Genomic DNA, 26524 nt, shown 5'->3' on the forward strand with positions numbered 1-26524 from the left:
TTCTCCCTCTGCCTGTGTCTCTGCCTCTCTTTCTCTCTCTCTCTGTGACTATCATAAATAAATTAAAAAATTTTTTAAAAATGTTAAAAAAAAGAAAGAAAGAAAGAAAGAAAGAAAGAAAGAAAGAAAGAAAGAGAGAAAGAAAGACACAGAAAGGGAAATTGATGTGAGAAAACATAGGGAAAGGCAGCCATTTATAAGTCAGGGAGAGAGGCCTGAAACAGACCCTTCCCTCAGGAAAAACCCACCTGGGGTACCTGGCCAGCCCAGTCAGTAGAGCACGTAACTCTTGATCTCGAGGTTGTGAGTTCAAGCCCCATGTCGGGCATACAGCTTACTAAAATTAATCAATCAATAAATAAAAAAGAAGAAGAAACCAACTCTTCCTTCATCTTGATTTCAGACTTCTTGCCTGCAGAGCTGTAAGACAAGCAATTTCTGTTATGTAAGCCACCCAGTAAGTGGTATTTTAGTACAGCGGCCCTAGAACACTAATACAGGGCTATTCTTTCTGACAGGACAAGCTTTAACCCACCCTGAAAATGAACAATAACCAGACATATTTATAGCCTATTGAGGAGACATTTGTATAAAATCTATTTGGAGGTGTTCAAAGGGCCCTCCAGGCTTTGGTTTCCATCCATGACCCACTTTATAGTTTACCCAGGATGGTGTTGTTAGCTGATAGACCATGTTTTGGAAACATTTTGACAATAACTCTAAAATTACTCCCACCAACAGTAATGTAATATCATGGCCAGTCTATCTCCGCTGGATAATATCATGAAGAATTCTTGCTAAAATCCATTTTATTTTATTTTTTAAATTTTTTTAAAATTTTTATTTATTTATGATAGTCACAGAGAGAGAGAGAGAGAGAGAGAGAGGCAGAGACATAGGCAGAGGGAGAAGCAGGCTCCATGCACCGGGAGCCCGATGTGGGATTCAATCCCGGGTCTCCAGGATCACGCCCTGGGCCAAAGGCAGGCGCCAAACCGCTGCGCCACCCAGGGATCCCTAAAATCCATTTTAAAGGATTTGGCACTACCAAGTAGCCTCACTGACAGTGCCAAATACTCTCTTCATGCAATGAGCCTTCAAGTATTTCCCAGGTATCTTTTTCTCCAAATTAAAGGCTTATCTCAAAAAAAAAAAAAAAAAAAAAAAAAAAGGCTTATCTCTGACAGTTAACAACAGTTAATGACAATCTGTTTCTGACAGTTAACAACAATCTCAGAAGAATCTATTTATTCCTCCAAAGTCCTCTCCTTTCTGAGTGATCACAGGAGCAATTATCTGGGCCAAAGCTACTTGTTTTCTTAGGAGACTCTGGGTCCTTACACTTTGAATTGTGCTCCCCTTTTGTATTATAGCTATTTCCTTAAGATAACAGCATCTAAAAAGTTGTTGACTTGGTCCGTTTTTACAGGTGTTTCTGTCCAGGTCAGCAAGCTTCTTTGTTTCAAAGCTTTTTGAAGTCAGATTAACCAAAACCATTCATTGTCAATATAAATATCCCTTATCTCTTGGCCTTTGGTCAGTCTAGGCAAAGACAACCAATTAAGCCATTGAACTGATTTAGGAGGAGCCGGATGAGGGACTCCATCCCTGGATCCCGGGATCATGCTCTGAGACAGACAGATGCTCAACTGCTGAGCCACCCAGGCGTCCCTGTCTTTCTCTCTTAAAAACAAAAACCCAAAACCAATGCTCGCTACTTTTTAGCTTGTTACCTACATCCCATAAGGTGTTGCTTTCTCCTTCGGACACCACTGCCCATTGCTGCAACACTATAAACCCAGCTTCCTTCCTTTGCTTGAGAAAAGATACCCCAAAACGACTTGTCTCTGTTAAAACAACAACTATCCATACACTGCACAGACCTTCTAGAGTCTCCCTTGAGTAATGCTGATTTAACTGTGCTTGTTAATTGTTCATACATGAACAGCAAAAACCTGAAATGGACAAATAGGATGTGCTATCACAGACTTAAATTTACTCGTAAAATATAAACTTATCACAAAAATTAAATCAGCACTTGATCTCAAGATCCTGAGATCATGATCTGAGCCAAAATCAAGAATCATGATCCGAGCCAAAATCAAGAGTCAGTCGCTTAACCAACTGAGCCACCCAGGCACCCCCAAGTGAGCACTGTTGTTGTTGTTTAGTTCAAGAGGGTTTTAAAAAATATTTTATTTAAATTCAATTTGCCAACATATAGTATAACACCCAGTGCTCATCCCATCAAGTGTCCTCCTTAGTGACCATCACCCAAAGGGTATTTTATTTTTATTTTTTTAATATTTTATTTATTCATGAAAGACACAGAGACAGAGGCAGCGACAGAGGCAGAGGGAGAAGCAGGCTTTCCGCAGTGGGGGGCCGATGTGGAACTTGATCCCAAGATCCTGGGATCTTGAGCCAAGCCAAAGGCAGATGCTCAACTGCTGAGCCACCCAGGCGCCCCACCCAGAGGATTTTTTATTTTTTATTTTTTTATTTTTATTTTTTTAAATTGTTTTATTTTATTTATTTATGATAGTCACAGAGAGAGAGAGAGAGAGAGAGAGAGAGAGAGAGGCAGAGACACAGGCAGAGAGAGAAGCAGGCTCCAAGCACTGGGAGCCTGACGTGGGATTCGATCCCGGGTCTTCAGGATCGCGCCCTGGGCCAAAGGCAGGCGCTAAACCGCTGCGCCACCCAGGGATCCCCAGAGGATTTTTTAATACAAAAGCATAAAGAACCATTAGGTTTAATTAGAACTGACCTAGCTGAAGTTTTACATGTTTAGCCACTGCTCTTACAGCTCTGAAACAAGGAGAATGTGGCTGGGCTACTGGATGTGACAAAAGACTCAAGTAAGCAATAGGCCTCTGACGAGTGTCATGGAGCTGGTAAGGCAGCAGCCCTCGCACCTGTTCATGCTCTTTATGAACAAAAGGAGAAGCAGGATTGTGAATCCAGAATTCTGAACAGTTTTGTGGGAAGGTTATTTTATCAGTCTTTGTGCTTATACATGATTATGTTTCTTCTACCTTGAAAAGTATTCAGTCATTGAAATATATTCGGACATAACCTAGTCCTGGTTCACCTATGTCATAGTGCAGGCCAGGTCATAGTGGGTTGGTTAGCACATAATAGTGCCACCTGGGCGTGACCTGGGTATAAATACAGGCTCAGTCCCTGGGACAGCCCAGACACTGGAGAAGAGCCTAGATGAAGACATCAGAAACCCACCTTCGTGGTGACAAGGCTCATATCCAGAGAGCTACCAACATCCATCCACCCTCCAGGTTAGCGGTCACATCAGAAGAGCAAGGCAAAGGGAGGTGTGGGGGGTGAGGTACATAGAACAAGTAGCACAGTGGTCACCAAGCTAGGGCTTAGAGGGGGAAGTCTCTGAAAGAGACTATTTCTTTACTATTCATTTATTCATTTATTCTTGGAAGGTAAGTAGCACTAGTATGGGTGGAGATGAAATCACAAACATTTCAGGCCAAAAGTAAGCACTGATACCTACACACCCAGAGCACAGATGGTGGGAAGGAGCCTGGGTGGGGGGCTGGAGGGGACTGAGCAAGCCACATGGGGTCCTGAAAGCCTGCTAAGGAGCAGTTTCCAAAGGCTCTAAAGTATGAAAAACTGATATATGCCTTAGAAAACACATTGGATCCATAAGGTAAGTGATGTGCCTCAATGACTGCATGTAAAACCCTAGGTATGAGAACAGGCAAGGGCAAGGGTCTTTCACAAGGGATATCTGGTTACTGTGATATAAGGAGTCTATGACACCACAGAATAGCGGCAGGGAGACTAGGTGGGGATACCAACGCAGGAAAGATTTCAGGGACCTCTTAGTTGATAGTGGCCCTATTAATTTGTACTTCTACCCCAAGAGAAGCCATTAAGAGGGAGAGATGAAGTCCCTAACATTACTATTCATGTGTCAGCACAAGGTGCTCTCCTGCGCGGCTGAGGGACTCATGGCAGAAAGGAGCCATTATGCGTCCATTGTGAGGTGTTGATGACCTAACAAATGAAGGACTCCCATAGGTGGAAGCTGGCCAATGGCTGCCTCCTACTAATCACATACTCTGTATTAGCAGCCAGTGTGCTTGACTCTCACCTCAGCACCCATATCACAAGGTAGGACTGGCAAGAGGGATAGGGATGGCCCTAGAAAGTAGTGTTCCCCTGATAACATTTCTACCTCACACTCTGAATTCTGCTGTAGGAGAAGCAACTCAGGGTGGCAGAAGTCATCCCTGATGTCACTACTAACAAGTCAGCACCAGGTGCTCTCTGAGTGGCTGAGGGACCCACAGAGGAGGAGGGGAGGAGTCATGACGCCTCCATTGTGAGGCGCTGATGACCTAACAAACAAACGAAGGACTCCTATTGGTGGAAGCGGCCAGTGGCTGCCTCCTACTTAAGGCTTCTGTATCAGCAGCAGATAGGTTTGATTCCAATCACAACATCTCACATGATAATTAGGCCTTCAAGAGGAATGGGAGTGGCCTTGGAAGGCAGTAGTCCCCCATGACACATCCCCTTCCACTCACTAGGCTCATTTAGGAAAGTTCTTGGGATGATAGTATTGGATGATAGTATTAGTCGTCTCTGATATCACTATTCACATGTCAGCACAAAGTGCTCTCTGAGTGGCTGAGGGACCCACAGGGGAGGGGGAGAGGAGCCATGACACCTCATTATGAGGCGTTGATGACCTAACAAATGAACGACTCCCATAGGTGGAAGCTGGCCAATGGCTGCCTCCTACTTAATCACATACTCTGTATTAGCAACCAGTGTGCTTGACTCCCACCTCAGCACCCATATCACAGGGTAGGACTGGCAAGAGGGATAGGGATGGCCCTAGAAGATAGTGCTCCCCCATTAACATTTCTACCTCACACACTGAATCCTGCTCTAGGGGAAAAAATGAAGGGTAGCATTAGCCACTTGGGAGGGGCAGTGGTGGGAAAACCATGATGCCTCCATTGTGAGATATTGATGGCCTTGAAAACAAAGGTTTCTCATTGGTGAAAGCTGGCTCAATAGCTGCATCCTACTTAATCAAGACCTCCATATCAGCAGACAATGGGCTCGATTTTAATTGTAGCACTCCTTAACAATAGGTTATTAGGAGTACTAGGGGTGCCCTTCAAAGGTAGTAGTTCCCCGTGACACATCCACTTCTATGCACCAGATCTCATCCTAGGAAAAGGACTTGAGAGGGTAGCAGAAGTCATCCTTGATGTGACTATTCACATGTCAATACAAGGGGTTCTCTGATTGGCTAAAGGACTCATGTAGGGGAGAAAGATGCCTGTATTATGAGGAGTTGTCAGCCTCTCAAACTAAGATCTCCCATTGGTGGAAGCTGGCCCAATGGCTACCTCCTACTTAATCATGTCCTCAGTACTGATTGATCCCTGCCTCAGTACCCATATCACAAGGTAGGGCCATTTGGGTAAATAGGGATGGCCCTAGAAGTTAATGCCCCCCCACCCCATAACACGTCCATCTTCACACTAAATCTAGTTCTATGGGAATGAGTAGAAGATATCTTAAGTCATTCTTGATATCACTACTCATATGTCAGAACAAGGTGCTCTCTGAGTGGCTGAGAGGACCCCCTGGTTGGGAGGAGGAGTCACAATGCCTCCATTGTGAGGTGTTGATGGCCCCTCAAACTAAGGTCACCCATAGGTGGAAGCCAGCCCAATGGCTACCCTTCTACTTAATCACTAACACTGTATCAGTAGCCAATGTGCTCATTTACCGCCCAAGCATTCCAAATCATAGGGTCAAGCCATTAGGAGGAATAGGGGTAGCCTTGGAAGGTAGTAGGCCCCATGACATATTCACTTCCACCCACTAGACCTCATCTTAGGAGAAAGACCTGAGAAGGTAGCATTAGTCATCCCTGATATCACTATTCATATGTCAGCAAGAAGGTACTCTCTGAGTGGTTAAGGGACCCACTGTGGGGTGAAGCCATGATGCCTCCATTGTGAGGTGTTGATGGTCCTACAAATGAGGCTTCCCATTGGTGGATGCTGCCAAATCGTGGTTGCCTTCTGAATCAGATGCTCCTGTATCAGCAGCCAATGTGTTTGTTTACCACCCCAGCACCTTAAATCATAAGATCTGGCCATTTAGACAAGTAGGGGTGACCTTGGAAGGTAGTGCTTCTCCCATAACACCTCCACCTCTACCCAGCACAATCCACCCTGGGGAAGGAATTCAGAGGGTTCCAGAAGTCATCCTGACATTACTATTCATATGTTTGACCAAGGTTCTCTCTAATTGGTTGAAGGTGGAGAAGAGCCATGATGCCTCCATTGTGAGATGTTGACTGGCCTCTGAAGCTATGCATTCCCATTGGTGGAAGCTGGGCCAATAGCTATCCTCCTTCGTAATAATGTTCTCTCTCTGCCAACCACAGTTTGTGTTAGATCTAAAGGTGAAAAGGTCTCTCCCCCATTACCACTCTCCTGAGTATACAAAAAGCATAAGTGGGTTTTAAAGAAGGGATTATTATGTCTTGAGACATTAAGTGATAAATGTCATTGAGAGTTTGTGGAATAGGAAAGACAGTATCACAAAATGGGAAAGTAATTTTTAAACCTTTCTGCGTAATTATATGTAAATGTATATAATATATGATCTATATAATTTATATATTATATAAACATATAATGTAAAAACATTGCCAGTCAGGAAAGGTATGGGCCTTTTCCTGACCCCATTTAAATTTGTTGAAAGGGATTTTAATTTCCTTTTGGGATATATATATGAACTGGGTCGTGGTTGCTATGGAGACCTCAAAGCTCATCCTAACTTCTCCGTGGTTATGTCTGAAATTATGTCTTTGGGGAGATTCAAATTATGAGAATGAGGACTGTGGGTGTCTGCCTCTCAAGATGCCACTTGTTATCAGCTCCCCTCATCTACTAAACTAGAAAGACTCCTAGATTCCCAATCTTAATAGATGATTACATTTCATAGTAGATCTTTTATCCTGTCAACCATCCTGAATAACATACCAAATTAATTTGGGGGCATAAATGGATGTGCTTTTTAGGAGAGTTTGGCTCTATTTTCAGCTGTGAATTATGCATTAGTAAGAATTATTTGGACAGCATTCATCATCGTTTCCGAAGTTAATGAAATTCCATTACACTTCAGTACATTTTCATTTCACCCAGTGGTAAATTAATTCTCTCTCCCTCTTTCTGTCTCTGTCTCTTGCTCCTCTTTTGCATCATTTACAGTAGTTACAGAGTGGGAACATGGAGAGGCTTCCTAAGTAGAATAAGTTAAATAAAGGCCAGGAAAGACAGATGTTACTGACTCCCTCCATAATGATGATGTGCTCTATAACTCAATGCCAAGATGAGCAAGCCTGCTTGTTTTCACAGCTGTCACTGCCGTTCCACTGCTGGAGAATTCAGAGCAGGGTCTGGGTTCAGGGACACAGCTAGGCTACAACTTAGAAGTCTGACATACAGCTCATCTCCTTAACACACAGCTCCTACATGTGAGCTGCCCACAGCAGTGAATGCCACCCTGTCACATCCCTGAGTAGATTGCTTGACCTGGGGGAGCTCTTTGGGCCAAGGAGAGGACCAATAGTATTGCCAGGTCTAGCTTTGCCCCATGCAGGAGAAGCAAGCCTGGAGCTCTCCTAGGTGCTGGATATTTCCCTTTAATTGCTATTGGTCTCATTCTTTCTGGTCCCACCCAGCTTCCAGCCTAGTCATGGCTCAGGCCAAATCCTCTTCTTACAGGTCCCCTGCCCAGTCGGCAATAAATCTGTTCCATCTGGCTCTCTAGCAACTGATCAAACTGTACCCTGGAAGCTACTTTGACCCCCCACTCACTGAAGGCTCTGCAAGTTTCTACACTTGCACTCTTCTTCTGGCTAATAGTGCAGTGGTTAAAAGGGAGTTCTGGCTCTGAACTCAGAAAGACCAGGGTTAGAGTGCCTTGGACCTCCATGGGAATACTGCCAAACTCTGTATCAACATGAGTCTTAGTTTCCACAGCACGAAATGGAGATACCTCTCTCACAGACTCATTATGAGTAAGATATGAGATAATGTATGGGAAAGTATGGAGCATGGGGCCTGGAACTTGGTAAATGGTAGTTATTATGATTATTACTAGCTCATTCTAATGATGCTCAATGACTGCTTTCTGATTTCCTGCACCTTTTCCCTTGTATTTGCTGTTGTGCACAGCCTCCTGCCCATCCCCCATGAGGCTTCGAAGGGTAACAGTAGGAGCTAAAGCAGGCCCAGCCCCACTCTAACCAGTAACCTCCAGCTTCCCAGTCTTGGCCAGCTTCCTTCCCTATTCTTCCCCTCTCATAAGTATACCCAGCCAGCTTTGTTTACATCGACTATTTGGAGGTTGGCATTCTGACTACAGAAGGTGAGGGAATGGTAGGGCCTCTCCTAACTGTTCCATTCAGCCCAGCACTGAGCCCCATCAGGCACTGTGCTAGGCAAAGAAATATTTATTGAGTGCCTGTTCTATCCCAATGATCGGCAAAGTTAAACATGGTCCCCGATCTCACAGGACAGAGTCTACTAGGGGAGGAAGATATTAATAATATAGACATGTTAATTATTTAACAACTCAAAACTAAGATAGGTGCTCTGCAAAAGGAATTTTACCATAAATTTAAAACAGCTAATGAAGCTTCAGGTCAGCTTTAGGGCTTCTCATTTGAAAGGGGCCCTATAAGTGTTGGGAGATGCCAGGAGTCAGAGTGTTCTAGATGGAAAGAGATAATAGATATGAAAGTCACCCCCAAGATGCTGCAGGACTTGGGGCAAAAAGGTAAGTCATTTCCAGAGTGTTTGGTGATTTGATTATGCAAGTAATTGGCATCATATTATCATCTTTGAGCCTTCAGGCAGATGTGTGTTTTGTCTAAAAAAGGAATGGAACCTTTGAATCATTTATAGAGGGAAAGGGCTCCAAATTCCTAAATATTAAAACCTTACAAAAACAAGTCTGTTTCCATGGGTGAAAAAATCCTCAATCAATCAATTCTGTCAGAACAATTAGAAATGATCACAGTCAGATGGATTGTTTTCTGGTCAATGGTATTTGGCCAAACTAACCGGAATGAAATCAACCAGCTGGCAACCCTATTGATTGTACAATCATTGGTCATTTTCTAGTCTAAAAAAATGACCTCCACATGAGCAATTCAGGCACGTAATGACAATGCACTCTTGCTTCTCTACAGTAGTCATCACTTTAGACTGACTCTTCAGCTTGATTTAGTTGCCCTGTGTAACACAATGTATATTTATTCAGATTATTTGGCATTCTTTATTTCAATTAACTGCAGACAGGTCCCCTCCAGAGGTAAAAGGCAGAGAGCATAAGTGTATTTACCTACATTAACCAAATTGGCAGGTAGTCCAGCAAACAGAACCATGGCAACATCTGTCTAGAAAGCTTCCCGGAGCTCTCAAGCCAGGAGGGTGATTTGAGTCCGGTGGAGGTAAGAGCATAACCTTGACTATAATTCATCGTTGTCAGGGAAATGGCAGAACTGAGGAGGTGCCCTAGTCTCGCTGAAAGCAGAAGCCATTAATGCAGGGAAGTAATTAGTATTGATTGAGAAAGGTACAGTAAATCCTGGGGCCACATGCATCCCCTTATCAGGAAATGGTTTCCAAGGGTCACCAATCCTAGGAAGCTTAGGTTGCTGGGACTCATTTGCAACACAGTAAATCTGTAGGTAAACCTGAGGGCTAAAAAGCTGCAGGAGGCAGTCAGAGGTAGCACTGAATTCAACCAGGCACCCAGAAGCTCTGCAAAGGGAGCAGAGCACCCTCCCTCCCTTTGTCCCTCCCTCCCACCCACCCCCAATTCCACAAACTTCTCCCTAGTAAAAGCAATCTATAGAAGTGATCAGTTTCTTTTTAATTTATTCTTATTTTTAAAAAATATTTTATCTATTCATGAGAGACACACAGAGGGAGGCAGAGGGAGAAAGAAGCAGGCTCCCTGTGAGGAGCCCAATGCTGGACTTGATCCCAGGACCCTGGGATCAGGCCCTGAGCAGAAGGCAGACTCAACCACTGAGCCACCTGGGCATCCCAATTTCTCTTTTTAAAAAGATTTTATTTACTTAACAGAGAGAGAGAGAGAGCACCAGAGAGCATAAGAAGGGAACAGCAGAGGGAGAGGGAGAAGCAGGCTCCCCGCTGAGTAGAGAGCCCCATGCAGGGCTCGATCCCAGGACCCTGGGATCATGACCCAAGAGGAAGGCAGATGTTCAACCCACTGAGACACCCAGGCACCACCCCAAGAAGAGATCAATTCCTGGGGCTCCTGGGTAGCTCAGTCAGTTGAACGTTTGCCTTCTGGGGTCATGATCTCAAGGTCCTGGGATCAGCCCCATGTCAGGCTCCCTGCTGAGCAGGGTTCTCCCTCTCCCTCTCCCCCCTTCCCCGCTCATGCTCTGTCTCTGTCTCTCTCACAAATGAATAAATAAAATATTTTTTAAAAACTAAAAATAAGTGACGAATTTCTTAAAATTGAAAGGAGACATGTATTGTCTCAATGGTGGAAATTAGGTTTCCAGAGGAGTGCTTGACTGGCTCAGTTGGTAGAGCATGCAACTCTTGATCACAGGGTGGTGAATTCAAGCCCCACGTTGGGCATGGAGCTTACTTTAAAAAAATAAAGTAGGGATCCCTGGGTGGCGCAGCGGTTTGGCGCCTGCCTTTGGCCCGGGGCGCGACCTGGAGACCCAGGATCGAATCCCACATCGGGCTCCCTGCATGGAGCCTGCTCCTCCCTCTGCCTGTGTCTCTGCCTCTCTGTCTCTCTCTGTGTGACTATCATGAATAAATAAATAAAAATCTAAAAAAAAAATTATAAAAAAAAATAATAATAATAAAGTAAATTTTTAAAAATCTTTAAAAAAAAAAAAAAGCTTTCCAGGGGCATCTGGCTGGCTCAGTCAGTGGAGCACGCAAGTCTTGATCTCAGGGTTGTGGCCCCTTGTTGGATGTAGAGATTACTTAAAAATAAAATCTTTAAAAAATTAGTTTTCCAGAAGTATGTAATTTTAATAGAGAGAATGTCAAATAAACTTCCCGTCTTTGGGCTGAGACCAGGAACTTAAGTGTTTCTCCAGAGTTCTTCATTTTACTCTGGAATGATCTAGTCACTACATAACACGTGGCCACTACTCTTTTTAGCTACTGCCCCAGTCAGGACCTGCTTATAATACTTTATTTTAGCCCTCAACAGGAAAAGGTCCATTCTAGACAAGAGACGAAATTAGTACCATTTTCTTCCTGTTCTCCTTGAAGATTTCTCCTCTCACCAGCAATATTCCAGGGGTCCAAATAATCTGCATCCTTGTGAGCATTTTGATAGTATCAGTTTTGTTTTTGCTTTGTTTCTATTTTAACCAACCTGATCCGGTATGCAGTGGTATCTCACTGTGGCTTTAATTTGCATTTCCTACATGACTAATGAGGTCGAGCATCTTTTCATATGCATGTTTGCCAGCATTATGCTTGGCACATAATAATTGCTCCCTGCCAAGATTTCAGGTGGTTTCTACCCTCTTCTTCCCAAATGCATGATTTTAACAGAGGCCACTAGAGATCAGATTTTAGCTCCCCACTGGGGGTTTTAAGTAGCTGTCACAGGTGGTAGGAGGAAGACTTGTGGGGGTGCTAGAGAGATAAAGGGGTGTCTTTGGGAACTTCTCACACACCACGTAAGTAAGCACAGCCTCCTGGTAGTAAGAATTGTCCTAATTCTAAAAATTCTTTTCCATACTAAAAATTCTTTTCAATTCTAGCTTCTCTGCATTAAACACACACACACACACACACACACACACACACACACACACGCAGTCTTCTCTTTTTAATTAAACAGTTGTTTCCGTGAATTGTACCCTACAGGTAGACGGCTGGATTGGAAGGTGGCTGAAACCAGCCACTGAAGAGCTGCCCATGCTGTGGCTGGCTGCATTATTACAGCTATGATTCATATAAAATGAGATGAGAACATTTACTCTCTTTACAGCCTCCCCTTTACACTCTGAAAGTTCCTCATTTCTTTTGCTGTTTAACAAGAAGAAAGCCACTTGATTCTTGAAGCCTAGAACCTGATTACATTTTGACTCAATATTTGTTGAGCATCTAAAACATGCTAAAACTAGGCTAGAAAACCAGGGGTGGGGTGATTTAATGAAATGTGTGATAATCTCAACCCCAGGAAAACAATTTGTGGTCAATATACCTTGGGCTTATTTCAGGAAACAGCTGAAAATTCTGCTTATAGTCCAGACTTGGTGCATGGGGCCTAGGCATGAGAGGCATGGCCTCTTTAAAAAAAAAAAAAAAAAAAAAAAAAAGGTCTTTTTTTGATGACCCTCCCAACACAAAGTTTCCTTTAGTCTCCGACTCACTTCCTCTTTTTAACAGCATTCTCAGCTTGTGTTCAACTGTTTCCTGTTCACATTTTCCAAATGCCCTTATTATTCCCCGCCTGAAAAAAACTATACAGAGACAGCGTAAAATGTTCTATAAGCCTTAGCACGTATTCTTAGCCTAAGGAACCAAAAAGAGTCAAAAGTGTGGGGAGAGGTGGGACGAGGGTAGTATTACTATTGTGCTTATTCTGTTCATATTACAGAGATATATACGTATTAGAGAGATGGGTGATAGATAGATGTTCTTGTTTAAGGAAGCTCTTCGCCTAATTGATAATTTAATGGGAGGAGGACGGGGTTGTATCTGCCAACAAACACTGGAAGGAAGTCCATCCCTTTCAGCGAATAATTCTGTGCATGCTTGTTTATTACCAAAGAGAATTTTATGTGAGCGAGGAGGGTTTGAATCACTTAACTACACGGTCAATTCTTAATTATCCATGTTAAGAGAGAGAAGCAATTGCTCTGATAATCTGAAACAACAGATAATCAAAAATTCTTTCCCTTAATTAGTCACCTGTTCTCCTAGTCTGTCTCCCCCTTCACCGGCGCCCAGCAAACATTTGTTGTAAATTAGGGAAAATGTTTTCCCGAGGTAATCTCTCCCCCTACAGGCAACTAGCCAGCAAACCGGTGGATCAGTTCCCTGAGGAGAGGCTGGATCACCAGAATGCCCCTGCCCTGGTCTCTGGTGGGGTTTGCAGGGGGTTGGGATGGGCTGGTGAGGACAGACTCCTTTCTACGAGTTGGAAATGTGCGTGTCCACTAGCCAGAGTGCACACGCGCACCTCCTGCTTCCACTCCCTAGAGCTGGCAGGGAGGAGGGTGGTACAGGGTAGTAATCAGGGGCTGAGAAAGTCAGGGGGAGCTGTGGGGCTCTGGGTACACTGCTCTCTGAGCCTCAGTTTACTCAGTTGTATAATCACTGTTACCTCATTGGACTGTTGTCAGATGGAAATGAGACAATGCAAAGCCCCTGACTCAGTGGATGCCCTTGCTGATGTCAGCCATTTTAGCCTTAATGTTTAAGATTGTTGATTGTACAAGGAAGTATTACAAGAGTAAGTGGATCCCCTCAACTAGATGCAAGTGATTTATTGTCGTCGTTCTAAAAACTTTTGATTGTTTAAAATACATTCTAGCAGATGCATGTTACCCTGTAATAGCCAATGCTTTCATTCTCACTTCTAAGAATTCTTTTCCGCAGGCATAGGGGAAAGCTAAGATTACACCTGGTGCCTTGGGAGCCCTGGGGTGGAAATGTCTCTCCGGAAATGGAGATTCCAGGCTGGGAGCCTCAGGGAGTCCCAGGGAGCACTTCCTTTAACATCGAACATCCTGTGGTGCTTAAAGCTGCTATAAGGGAGGGTTCCTGGGGTTTCTGGCCTGACCACCCTCTCTTCCCCACCAGAACTACTCAGGCTTTCTTTAAATATGTAAATATCATTGATTACATCTCCAAACCTTGCTCCAGGCCTGGGAGCTATTCTCTTGGGAAAGTGATTTTGCAAATCATTTAATCTCATCTCTTCTGGGCGGATTTTATCAAACCACCTTTCCGAATTCTGGGAATACGCTATTGTTACCGCTGCCTACGTTAACTGCCTCTGTGACCTCAGTCAAAACCCTTGTCCTCTGTACTATGACATAGGTTGCCATAGAAATTCTCTGAGGATGGGTCCTTCCTGCTCAGACCTAGGGTTCTAGGATTATAGTGGGAGTGTGGGTGTGGGAAAGGACATAGGATAGGTACACTTGAAGGAGGCCAGAGATGGGTCAGAGTACCCAAGAGTACTTAATAATATGGCCCAGAGAAGTTCTTCTACCTAATTTTGTTTTTAAAGCTAATTTTTTGGGATCCCTGGGTGGCGCAGCGGTTTAGCGCCTGCCTTTGGCCCAGGGCGTGATCCTGGAGACCCAGGATCGAATCCCATGTCGGGCTCCCGGTGCATGGAGCCTGCTTCTCACTCTGCTTATGTCTCTGCCTCTCTCTCTCTCTCTCTCTCTCTCTCTCTCTCTGTGTGTGTGTGACTATCATAAATAAAAATTTTTTAAAAAGCTAAATTTTTTTTTGAGAGAGAGAGAAGGAGCAGAGGGAGAAGGAGGAGAAAATCTTAAGCAGGATCCAAGCCTGTGAATGGGGCTCGATCTCAGGAGCCCAAGATCAATGACCTAAGCCCAAATCAAGACTCAGTGGCTTAACGGACTGAGCCACCCAGGAGCCCCTCTCCTAACCTCGTTTTATTTATTTTAAAAATTTTTTTTTTAAAGATCAGGACGCTTGGGTGGCTCAGCGGTTGAGCGTCTGCCTTTGGCTCAGGACGTGATCTCGGGATCCAGGACCGAGTCCCACATCGGGCTCCTTGCATGGAGCCTGCTTCTCCCTCTGCCTAGGTCTCTGCCTCTCTCTCGCTCTCTTTCTGTGTCTCTCATGAATAAATAGAGGCAGAGACCTAGGCAGAGGGAGAAGCAGGCTTCCCGCTGGGAGCCTGACACAGGGACTCTATGCTGGATCTCGTGAGCCAAAGGCAGATGCTCAACCGCTGAGCTACCCAGTCATCCTCCCAACCTCATTTTATTTTATTTTTTAAAAAGATTTTATTTGTTTATTCATGAGACACACACACACACACACACACACACACACACACACACAGAGAGAGAGAGAGAGAGAGAGGAACAGACAGAGGCAAAGGGAGAAGCAGGCTCCATGCAGGTAGCCTGAGGTGGGACTCCATTCGGCGTCTCCAGGATCACACCCTGGGCTGAAGGCGGCGCTAAACCGCTGAGCCACCTGGGCTGCCCTAACCTCATTTTAGATAAAGGGAGAGATTGGCTTCCAGAAACATAGTAAGGTTTAACATATCTGTGAAATCCCATAAATTAGCCAGTCAGTTGAATGATTTCTGCCAGTTTTTCCCTAGGCCAATACAGGACCAGACCTGGCCCAGAGGCCATGCTCCTTTTCTTCACTAGGTGGCAGCAACACTTAGCTTTGCCAAATAGGAAAAGGGTCTATCGTCCCTTGCATGAAGATCTCTATCATTTAATGTTTGATTTGGGAACATCGCCATACTTTCTGTTTCTATTTCTATTTTTATTTTAGCACAGGTTTCGGAGGGAGGAAAGCCATAAAAGAACCAAAGCTAGGGGATCCCTGGGTGGCGCAGCGGTTTGGCGCCTGCCTTTGTCCCAGGGAGCGATCCTGGAGACCTGGGATCAAATCCCACATCGGGCTCCCGGTGCATGGAGCCTGCTTATGTCTCTGCCTCTCTCTCTCTCTCTCTCTCTCTCTCATAAGTAAAAAAAAAAAAAAAAAAAAAAACAAGCAAAAAAACAAAAACAAAAAACCAAAGCAATAACTGGACAGGACCCTTTAACTTGTAGAGGTAGAAAGGGCTCTGGCCAAGGTCATACCAGTAAGGTGAAGTGGCAGAGTGGGAACTAGAACTCCAGCCTCTTAACTCCATTACAATCTCTTCCAGTTTCCTTCTTTGGGGAGATAAATATGCCCAGTGGTTTCATTTAGCAATGGTGAACCCTGAGGCAGATTAGTTAACCTCTCTGAGCCTGGAATTCCTCAGCTGTAATAAGGCCTTTAAGAATAGTATCGACTTCCTAGGATTGTACAAGAATTAAACACCAGGGGCGCCTGGCCAGCTCAGTCAGTGAAGCATGTGACTCTTGATCTCGGGGTCTTGAGTTGAAGCCACGTGTTAGGTGTAGTGATGACGTAAGGAAATTAAAAAAAAAAGAATTTGAGACCATGCATGTAAGGGACAGAGGCACATCACACTCAGGGAGACATGTCACAGGCAGATGTATCATACCCAGGTATCCCTGAAGACATTCTGTTCCCAAATTTCCCCCATGACAGAGTCTGCTACACAGGACAGTGCATACATTGCTAACAAAAGCAGTAAAGCCATCCTCAGGAAATTAGGAATGGGAGAGGATGTTCAAGCCTCTTCCAAAGTCTCCTAACAGTCTCTGATTCAGTATGAAGATGAACTGTGTCTAACTCTCGATTTCTCCTCTTAGGAAAAGAAGTGGGACTGTGACTTCTTCCATTCTCACCCCCTAACTTTGTCATTTGCCCACTACAATAAGACCTACAAGAGCCCAGCTTGCTCGGAAGATGAGTCTCTGAGTACCACCTCTTGTTTAGCTCATCTACCTCCTTTTGAAACATGCAAAACACCATAAGGAACAAGAACTTCAATTCAGGTGAGTTTCATCTTGAAATGTACAGGTCCCTCACAGAGAAGCACTGCCTTTGCAGATAGCATAGTGTAAATATGATCGGGGATCCACTCCACAGAAACTGCTCTCAGGATAGAAACCACCACCAAGTCTCTCCAGAAAGCCTAGGGCGGGGCTAGGTGATCCTGTTAGAGTCCTATAGAGTCACCTCAGCTAAAATCAATCCAAGTGACAATGCCTGACGTTGATAAAGTGCCTACCCAACTTTATACAATGTTTTGTCTACTCGTTACAAAGCACTTGGGGATTTTGGTCTCATTTGCTCCTTGAAACAACATTGGAGTCAGTGTGGCAGATGAGTCACCGGATCATAAACGAGAGCGAGAGCTTGAGAGGCAGGACAAGGTCAAGCACAAAGGCCTTTGAGTGGAGCAGATCTTGAGTTCATATCACAATTCAGGCAGTTCCTAGCTGTGTGACTCTGGGCAAGTTAAATATCTTTCTAAGCTCCCGTTTCCTCATCCATAGAATGGGGATGTTAACAGTGTTCACTCCAAGGGTAGTTTTGAGTATTTAAAGAAATGCTGCATGGAGGGCAAAGGGCCTTGACACTCGAAAATGTAACTTATTGGGCAGCCCGGGTGGCTCAGTGGTTTAGTGCCGCCTTCAGCCCAGGGCGTGATCCTGGAGACCTGGGATCGAGTCCCATGTCAGGCTCCCTGCATGGAGCCTGCTTCTCCCTCTGCCTGTGTCTGCCTCTCTCTCTCTGTGTGTGTGTCTTTCATGAATAAATAAACAAAATCTTTACAAAAAAAAAAAGAAAATGTAACTTATTAAATCAGTGACAATTTGTAAGTGACAGAAGTCAGAATAGGCATCCCAAGCCCAGTGGGCCAAATGTTCAAATTTAAGCCCACAGATAAATAGATCCACAGTTGGGTTTTTTTCTTTCTGAAATGGCAGACTTTTCTTTAAAACCCAAATCCTCTTGGGATCCCTGGGTGGCTCAGTGGTTTAGTGCCTGCCTTTGGCCCAGGGTGCGATCCTGGAGTCCCGGGATCGAATCCCACATCGGGCTCCCGGTGCATGGAGCCTGCTTCTCCCTCTGCCTGTGTCTCTGCCTCTCTCTCTGTGTGTGTGACTATCATAAATAAATAAAAAAAACCCAAATCCTCTTTTTGTTTGTGATGCAAATTCACAAGTGAATCTCCAGCATTTGATTGGGTGAAGCTCTTGGGATAGCCGTGCTCCGTGTGAGGCTTTTGTTAGATTTTAATATAAAAAACTGCTCATCCCGTTCTGTATTAGCATGGTCACTTTTGTTCCAAGACACTGAGCAGGCGGAGGAAGTCAGAAAAAGGCTAAGAGGGCACTATCACTGCCAAGGGTACGGGGTGGGGTGAGCGGGGCGGGGGTGGGGGCCGGGAAAGGAAATTTCCGGCAAGAATACCCAAGTTCCTTTTCTATGCCTAGACAGAACAGTTAAACCACTTTTTTTTTTTTTTGCAATAATATATCTTCCCATCGCTGGTGACACACAAACACAGTCAACTGGTGGTATTTCTCTAAAGAGCAATCTGGTTTGAGAGCTTTTTCTAGGTCTCATTCCATTTTTGAGAACATATTCTAAGGAAACAACCCCAAAAGGGGCACGGGGGTGGGAGGGTGGGAAGCTATGTAAGATTGCTCTAAGCCCCACTATTTATAAGGATGAAAAACTGAAAACAACCCAAATGTTCAATAATGGTAAAGTGTCTAAAAAAAGTAGAGTCTACCGACCAGATGGAATGTTTTTAGGCATTAAAATGGTAAGTATGCAGGCTATGTTAAATGAAAAAAGATCACAATGTGGTATAGACATAAACATTACAACTATGTAAACCTAAAATATATGTGGATGTGAATATAAAAGAAAGAAAATGTGTGACGGCTAGAACATATTCATTCAGTTTTGTGTAGCTATGGTGCACTGCACTTTACAGACATTATCTCATTTAATCTTCACAGCAACTAATCATCTTATTAATTTCCACACACAACAAGCCCCCCCTGCCAGGATTGGATTGTGTATAACAGAATTTTGAAAATGGGACATTTAAACACATGACTCTGCCATTTTACTAGCCCTGTGACCTTGGACAAGTCACACCCTCTAAATTGTTTCCTTTGTAAAATAAAGAGGAAGCTGACTAAGCTCTCAAAATGGGGAGTGCCTTTGAGCTATCAAATAAGTCATCATTTGAGTTTTTCTGTCTCTGGTGCTTCTGAGAATCCCAGCTCAGAGAAGCTCATCCTCAGGTGTGTTCCTTAACTTGTTTCAAAAATGCCACCAGAAAAAAATGTAACTGCCTTTCCTACTTTACAACAACATACAATTCCAAATGTCATATTCCTGCCGTTAATATTTCCACGAATTTTGGAGACCTGACTGAAAGGGCTTCATTTATCCCACGCCTGGAGAATTGGCAGAGATGGCGGGGAATGGGGAATGTGCTCAGAATGAATTTGGAGCTGTGCACAGATAGTGTAAGTGAACAATGTTGAAATTCTGTGCTTGTGACAACCCCAAGGTCGAAGGGAAACTTGAACCATCTTTGGTTTCATTTTGCATTAAAACAATCTTGTCGTGGAGGAGACACTATGTCCCCCATGTACAAGCTGTCCTTCCAGGATGGATTGAGGGCTGTGTGACCTGGGTTAACCCTAAGAGACCCAAGGTTCTTCAAGGCACATGTCCTTCCCTCTTTGTCTTTCTCCTAAAAGAACTGTTCTCTTCTTGCAAGATCTACTAAGGGCATGTCCATTGGTAAGAAATGAGGGGACTGCCAGTATCCTAGGGGTGCAATCTATGTGTTTGGGCTCTATCTGCTCTGTCCTTGTGCCTTCTCCCACGAGGAGATGTGCCTGTGGGTGGGTGGACAGGGTTTCTGACTGCAAGCCACTTCAAGGGAATAGACCTTACCCTGTCCCCTACAGCAGAGGAAAGCAGAGAAGAAAGGAGGGTGAGGAGCAGTGATGCAAAGGGTAGTGACACTGTGAAGCTTTAGTGTTCTGGTTTATTGTAAGATTTCAAGTATATGAATGATACCCATGTTTGTTTCCCCCAAACAAACCTCTCTGTTAGAGAGTTATACACAATCATTATTATTTGCATGAAAACTCCATCTCTGGTCTCTGACTGCAAACCCATCTTCAGGCATTTGAGCTCCAAAAATGCTTGTTCTCTTGGTCTCCTGTCTTTATTATCCTATCACATTGTGACACATGTCCAGCCCTCAGTCCAGAGCAGCAGACAGGGGCCAACTCATTGGGCCCAAATGAAAACTCGGTAGGGAAAGGTGTGGGAGGTGAATAGGCAGGATTAGAAAGTGTAGAATTGTCTTTTCCTTTTTTTTAGATTTTATTTATTCATGAGAGATACAGAGAGATACAGGCAGAGGGAGAAGCAGGCCCCATGCAGGAAGCCCGAGCCAGGACTCCAGGATCATGCCCTGGACTGAAGGCAGGCACTAAACCATTGAGCCACCCAGGGATCCTGAATTGTGTTTTCCAATCTGAGCTGTGTGCTGTATTTATAATTATCAATAGTATTAGGCATTTGAGGGGGTAATTCCACTGGCCTTGTAGCCTAATTGTCAAGAATAAGTGAGACAACGTGAAAAACGCACATAACTCAGTGCCTGGCATGTGATACGTGCCTCCAAAATGTTAGCTGTTATTACTATTAATTATTTTATATTGAGCTCATACTGAGAACTGTACCTGATCCACTTTATCAACAGAATACTTATAGGCAACTGTTCTTATCCTCATTTTACAGATGCAGAAACTTAGAGTCAGGTCAAATAGTCTTTTGGTGGCCGAACCAGGGACCCAGGCCACCGCACCGTAATGGGTAAAGGGCATGTTTGGGTACTTGACAGGTTAGCCCATCTGTCACTCGCCTTAGCCAGTCACTAAATTTCAAAAGCTTATATAATGACAGCATTTCTCCCAGAACCAATTTTCTTCAAATGTCATTTCCTCCTTCTATAAACAGACTGAACACATCCCTGACTCACATTTGAACAAATTCATTTCACATTTCAAATTTTCTTTCCCCTGCAGTCAGCCCTATAGCAATTCCACAGGCCCAGGGCCAAATTCCAGCTCGTAGTGGGGGATGTGTGAATACCATAGGCTAGGAAAATAGCATGAGACCAAGTGACAGTGGTCCCCAAAGTGCCATCTTACCCAGCTATTCCCCAAGGCCATGGATTAAGATATAAATGAAACATATGGAGATGGGAAAAAGCATATGTCAAGCCTGCTGTGGCTCATGTTCCTGTCAAGCACATGTACTGGGTCATTTTTAATCATGAAAACACCACCAAGCAGGCTTCCCAAATATTTCTACAGAACTAAAATTGAAATCAGTGCTTTATATCTCACACCTTCCTTCTGAAGTGAGGCTCAGCTACAGTATCCCAGTGTACACACATCCAGAAGGAACCAGAATTTGGCATACACCCTCCTCCTCCCATAAAAAAACTAGTTACCTGGGTATGTTTCAGGCATAATAAATATCATCAATGACAACACAAACCCTCACAGAACAATGTGTCAAGTTCTGAGGGTGAGATATGTAAGAGTTTACCATCCGATAAATGGCAACCATTTATACAGCCCAGTTCTAAGAGTTACTTCTTCTCAGGCTATGCTGATGTTTGCCCATCTCCTGTTCCCACGCCCACTGCAGATTCAAATAGCAATTTGATTTTGCTACTCTTTTTGCCCTTGGCAGAGACTGGCAGGCACTGTTTTTAGCAGCCCTCTCTCTCACTCTGGCTCCTCCTACCTCTGGAAAGCTCCAGAACTCTGGAATCAGATTAGCCTGAATCTGAATTGTGCCTCTGTGAGGTGTAGGGGAAGAGTAAAGAGGTGCCATGAGCCAAGGTGTGTGGTTTTGCTGTGGCAGAAAAGAGTTCCCAGGAGGAAGTAATGAGAATTGAGTCCAGAGCAGCAGACAGGGGCCAACTCATTGGACCCTTCACAAAAATCATGCTTGTTCAACATCCTTTACATGCGCCTTTGCCAACACTGCTGTATCTCAATGTGTTTCCCTCCCGTGTCCTTTTCCCGTTTCATTGGGAGGATATGGAGCAAATTCCAGCTGGATTACATAATGGTTCCCAGCACTGGATCAGCAATTCTCACTATTTTTTTCTTCCAATAGATTATCTGGACAGCCTTTTACGTGTGTGCAGGGGAAAAGAGCAGTAGCTAGGATTCCAGCTATGGGAGCTAGAGTTGAAGTGAAGGTCTAAACTTTGTGGCCTTGCTGGTCGTCCCTAGCTCTCATGTTTCATGGCTGTCTCGACAATAGTATCTAGAAACTACAGAAAAGCAAAGGCAAGGGTATGTGTCTTTCATGAAAGCAGAGAACTGTGGTCTATTTAGCCTCTGGCCTCAGGGATAACCTGCACATTTTCTCTTCACCCCATCCACCCTCCAAAAACACTCCTCAGAGGCCTGGAGAGGCTGACTATTGAGTGAATCTGACCCTGAGAAGTTTTGCTCTGTGTTTCTGAGTCCTTCACCCCAGCAGCACACATGGATGAGAACCCATTGGTGAAACTTGCCTGGGATCTTGGCTGCCCAAGTGTGCATTCCGCTAGACCCATGTGGCCTAAGGAGTGTGCACACAAGGTTCCCTTGTACTCTGGGGCCCTTTTTTCTCCCCCTAAAAGTACACATTCTCTAAATAGATCTGCGAGCTGGCCCTGAAGGAACAATGGGGTTTACAGTGCAGGCTTTCCACTATAACTGTATTGGCCTGTTGACAAACAGTTGAGTTTGGCAAAGAGAAATTTTTTAAGATTTTTTTTAATGTTTAAGTAATTTCTATACCCAATGCAGGGCTCAACCCCATGAAGAGTTTGTATGCTCTACCGACTGAGCCAGCCAGCACACACACCCCCACCCCCTGCCAAGGGAAATTCTCAAGAAGAGCCAGAATAAAGATGGCATTTTTTTTAGAGAGGTAGAGAGAGAGAGAGAGAGAGGGCAGAGGCAGAGGGGGAGGGAGAAGGAGAAGGAGAAGGAGAGGGAGAGAGAGGATCTTAAGCAGGATCCACATGCAGTACAGAGCCCAACAGGAGGCTTGATCTCACAACCCTGAGTCTCAAAGTCTTAAAGACCTAAGAGATTTTAGAACAGTATTGTAGTCCTAGATACAGCTTGATGATTAATGAAGTGCAGTATATAAATATGGGTGAAATTCCTTCCATCTGCATAACTTTCAAACATCTAGATCAAACCCAAAGCAACAAGCCATTCCCTCTGCTGCAGAGGTATGAGTTTAGCACACAATGAATTAGGGGCTGAGTATAGTGGGTAAAAGGATAGGATCCACCCTAAATCTAACCAAAGTTCCCTGGGAAACATCTCTCTCTCTCTGTCTGTCTCTCTTCAGGAGAGGAGTGTTTTTTTTTTTTGCATTTCACTTCCTGTGTGTGATCTGGATGTGTCTCCCCTTGGTCTTCCAACTAGCTCCTTTTAAAATGTAGGTGCATATGTGTGTACACTGTGCTGTGTGGTGGAGGGAAAGAGAAGGGAAACCAAGTATGTTGTGTGTTGTATCAGACTGTGGCACAGGAAACTGTGGTACAAAAATGCCCTCTGGCATCCCTGCCATATCTCCTAGTGTGTGATGCCTCTCCCTCCACTGTGATGCCATTCCCTGTGTGATGCTTCCAGGCGTTGCCATGACAATACCTTGGCTTTCAGTGCACCGTAGGGCAAAGCTATCTGCCTGCCCTTATTAAAAAAATATTAAGTATCACAAACTAGGAGATACTAGGTCTGTATTAGAATTTTTCATACTTATCATCATCAAAGTGAAAGAACATTAAGTACTCAGGTGTACTTGACATCACACTAAACGTTATTTGGTATATTTCCCTAGAGGTACATGTTATACAACTAATAACACTTATAGTATCAGAAATTCTGGGAATGTGGCCCAGCAATCTGTGTTTTAACAAACTATACTGACTCCTCTTTTCTTCTCATTTTCTCCCATCTGGATTTCACCATTTTTTAGCTCTATTAGAAATTCCAAAGTGTCTGTAAAGGGCATTCCTTGATATTTTATGCTTTTGGCATCCTCTGAAACTTCCTTTATATTACAGGCCTGTATTTAGAATGAGAAGGCCCAGCCCATGTTTGCTCTACTTTATTTGAAGTTAAGGGAGGAGAAAAGGACATTATATTGCCCTTTAATACTTTCTTTTTAAAATTTTTTAAAACCAGAACATTTATTTTGACTAATCGTTGAAATCCTTAAGATGAACTGGATGCTGCAACACTGCCCTCTTGGTCTTAGGTGTCGTTCCTTCACAGAATCCATGCCTGAATCTGCGGTATACAATTTTGGTGCCTCATTCGACCAGTCCCAGTGGTATTTCATCTTTTAGCCTTGGCACTCCAGTTATACTTTCTCTTCCATTTGGCAGGGTAGCCACACTTGCCGCAGGTGGACTTCTGAAGGTGGTAGGCCTTAGAGCCACAGTGGCAGCACAACGTGTGAGTCTTATTGCGATGCATTCTGAAGGATGACATCCCCTTTGTCATCTTGTTTCTGTAGCAGATCCCCCCAAAAAGCGCCCTTTAATACTTTTTAAAAAAGATTTTATTTATTTATTAGAGACAGAGAGAGGCAGAGACACAGGTAGAGGGAGAAGCAGGCTCCATGCAGGGAGCCCGACTTGGGACTCGATCCCAGGATCCCAGGAACTCAGGATCACGCCCCGGACTGAAGGCGGCACCAAACCACTGAGCCACCAGGGCTGCCTGCCCTTTAATACTTTTAAGTCTAGACCTTTTCAACCCACCAGTGGCCATCCAAAATATTTTCATTTCTTCCTCCTTCAGTACTGTAGAGGCTTTTAGTACTCTCTCTCATTCATTCAACAAACATTCATTGCAAGATAGACTACAATAGATTGGGCACATTTCCTTTTACACATGCATTTTGAATCCAGTCCTGAGTACTCAGCATATGTTGACTCTGCTGAGCCTATCTAGAAGAAAGCTGCTTAAGAGGAGTCCTGTTGATCTCCACTGCAAGACCTATATTAGACACCCATTTTCAATGGTTTCTTTTTTTTCTTTTTAAAATATTTAATTTATTTATTCATGAGAGACACTCAGAGAGAGAGAGAGGCAGAGACATAGGCAGAGGGAGAAGCAGGCACCCTACAGGGACTCGTAGGACTCGATCCCAGGACCCCGAGATCAGGCCCTGAGCCAAAGGCAGATGCTCAACCGCTGGGCAATGCAGGTGTCCCTCCAATGATTTCTTATTTAAGAGTCTGAGTCAAAATTTTTTAACAATTTATTTATTTTAGAGAGAAAGCACATGGCAGGGAGGGGCAGAGGGAGAGAGAGAGAGAAACTTAAGCAGGCTCTGTGCAACAGAGCCCAGTAGCCGACACAGGTGGGGCTTGATCTCATAACCCAGAGATCACAACCTGGGCTGAAACCAAGAGTCAGCCATTTAAGTGACTGTGTCACCCAGGTGCCCTGGGAAAATTCTATTAAAGGCTTATGACAGCTACAGACACCTGGGTTGGGATATGTAGTTGTAGGAAGACTGCCAACTATAGAAAGTGCAGCTTTGAAAAGGCTCAGTAGCCTGAGTATGGGGACTGGATCAATGAAAAACTGGAAGACAAAGGCTAGGAATTAAGAGTGGACTGGAGATCATCATCTTCTAAACTGTGAGACACAGAGGAAGGATTACTAGATGTACATGGACTTGAGTGCTGGCTCCACCACGTGCTAGTTGTGCTAACCATGGGCAGATTAGTCAACCCCTCACTCTTCTTCATCTTATTTTTTTTAAAGACCTTATCATTCATTCATGAGAGACACACACAGAGAGAGGCAGAGACATAGGCAGAGGGAGAAGCAGGCTCCACACAGGGAGCCCGACGTGGGACTCCATCCTGGGTCTCTAGGATCACGCCCTGGGCTGAAGGCGGCGCCAAACCACTGAGCCACCCAGGCTGCCCTCTTCTTCATCTTAAAATGAGGATGAGAATAGAGGCTATCTCATAAAATTATGGTGAGAATTATGTGAAGTGATCCATGCAAAGCATTTAGCACAGTACCTGCCATTGGGTAGACACTGGACAAATGACAGCTCTCACTATCCACCCTAAGTATCCAAGACTCACCTACTATTCTGAGTAGCAGGCCACCACTGCCACTACAGCTTTCCCCTCTGAAGTTTGTCTGATTTTCCAGTTTGGAGGGGAAATACCCTCCAAACCAGAGTGGTGGCCTCTTCTTCCTTTCCTCAGAAGCTCACTGCCCCCACCCTGGTGAACTCAGGCCATGACAATCAGCCCCTCAGACCACCCCAGGAAGGGCCAGGGATTCCCTTAAAAGGAGAAGGTACAAAGAGCAAGATCATCCTGGTTCTCTAGGCAAAGAGAAAGGGGGAAGAGGGGTGGGGGGGTCTGTGAATGGTCAGAGCACAGGTGGGGGAGAGTGCTGCTAGGGTGGGAATTCTAGAGCTTGGAAAGCTTTGAGAAATGACCACTCTGAGGTATGCCTGTTACTAAGGAGGGGGGAAAAAGTGAAGATTTGGGAAAAGAAAAGAAAATGTGAGTAGATTTGGCAAGAGAGGAGTCCAGAATGAAACCTCACTACCCCCCACCCCCCAACTGCATCACAGCCAAGCTGCAACAACAGATGGGGAGGTAAGAGTCAGAAATGAGAGGTGAAGGAACTAGATCCCTGCCTCCTCTGTGTGCCTGATAGGTCAATCTGACAGGT

At 44.4% G+C, this 26524-nt stretch overlaps 1 protein-coding gene across 2 annotated transcripts in view; it reads left to right on the forward strand.

The window, feature by feature from the left end:
- The first annotated feature begins 16543 nt into the window (after window positions 1-16543).
- Window positions 16544-26524, forward strand: part of MAP7D3 (MAP7 domain containing 3) — a 46091-nt gene continuing 36110 nt past the window's right edge. For both annotated transcript variants that reach the window (XM_072817007.1, XM_072817021.1), the window contains exon 1: window positions 16544-16723. In XM_072817007.1, the coding sequence (XP_072673108.1) occupies window positions 16687-16723 (37 nt within the window). In that variant the 5' untranslated portion in view covers window positions 16544-16686. The remainder of the gene's footprint in view (window positions 16724-26524) is intronic.

This window comes from Canis lupus, chromosome X (genome assembly GCF_048164855.1).
Source record: "Canis lupus baileyi chromosome X, mCanLup2.hap1, whole genome shotgun sequence".
NCBI lineage: Eukaryota > Metazoa > Chordata > Mammalia > Carnivora > Canidae > Canis > Canis lupus.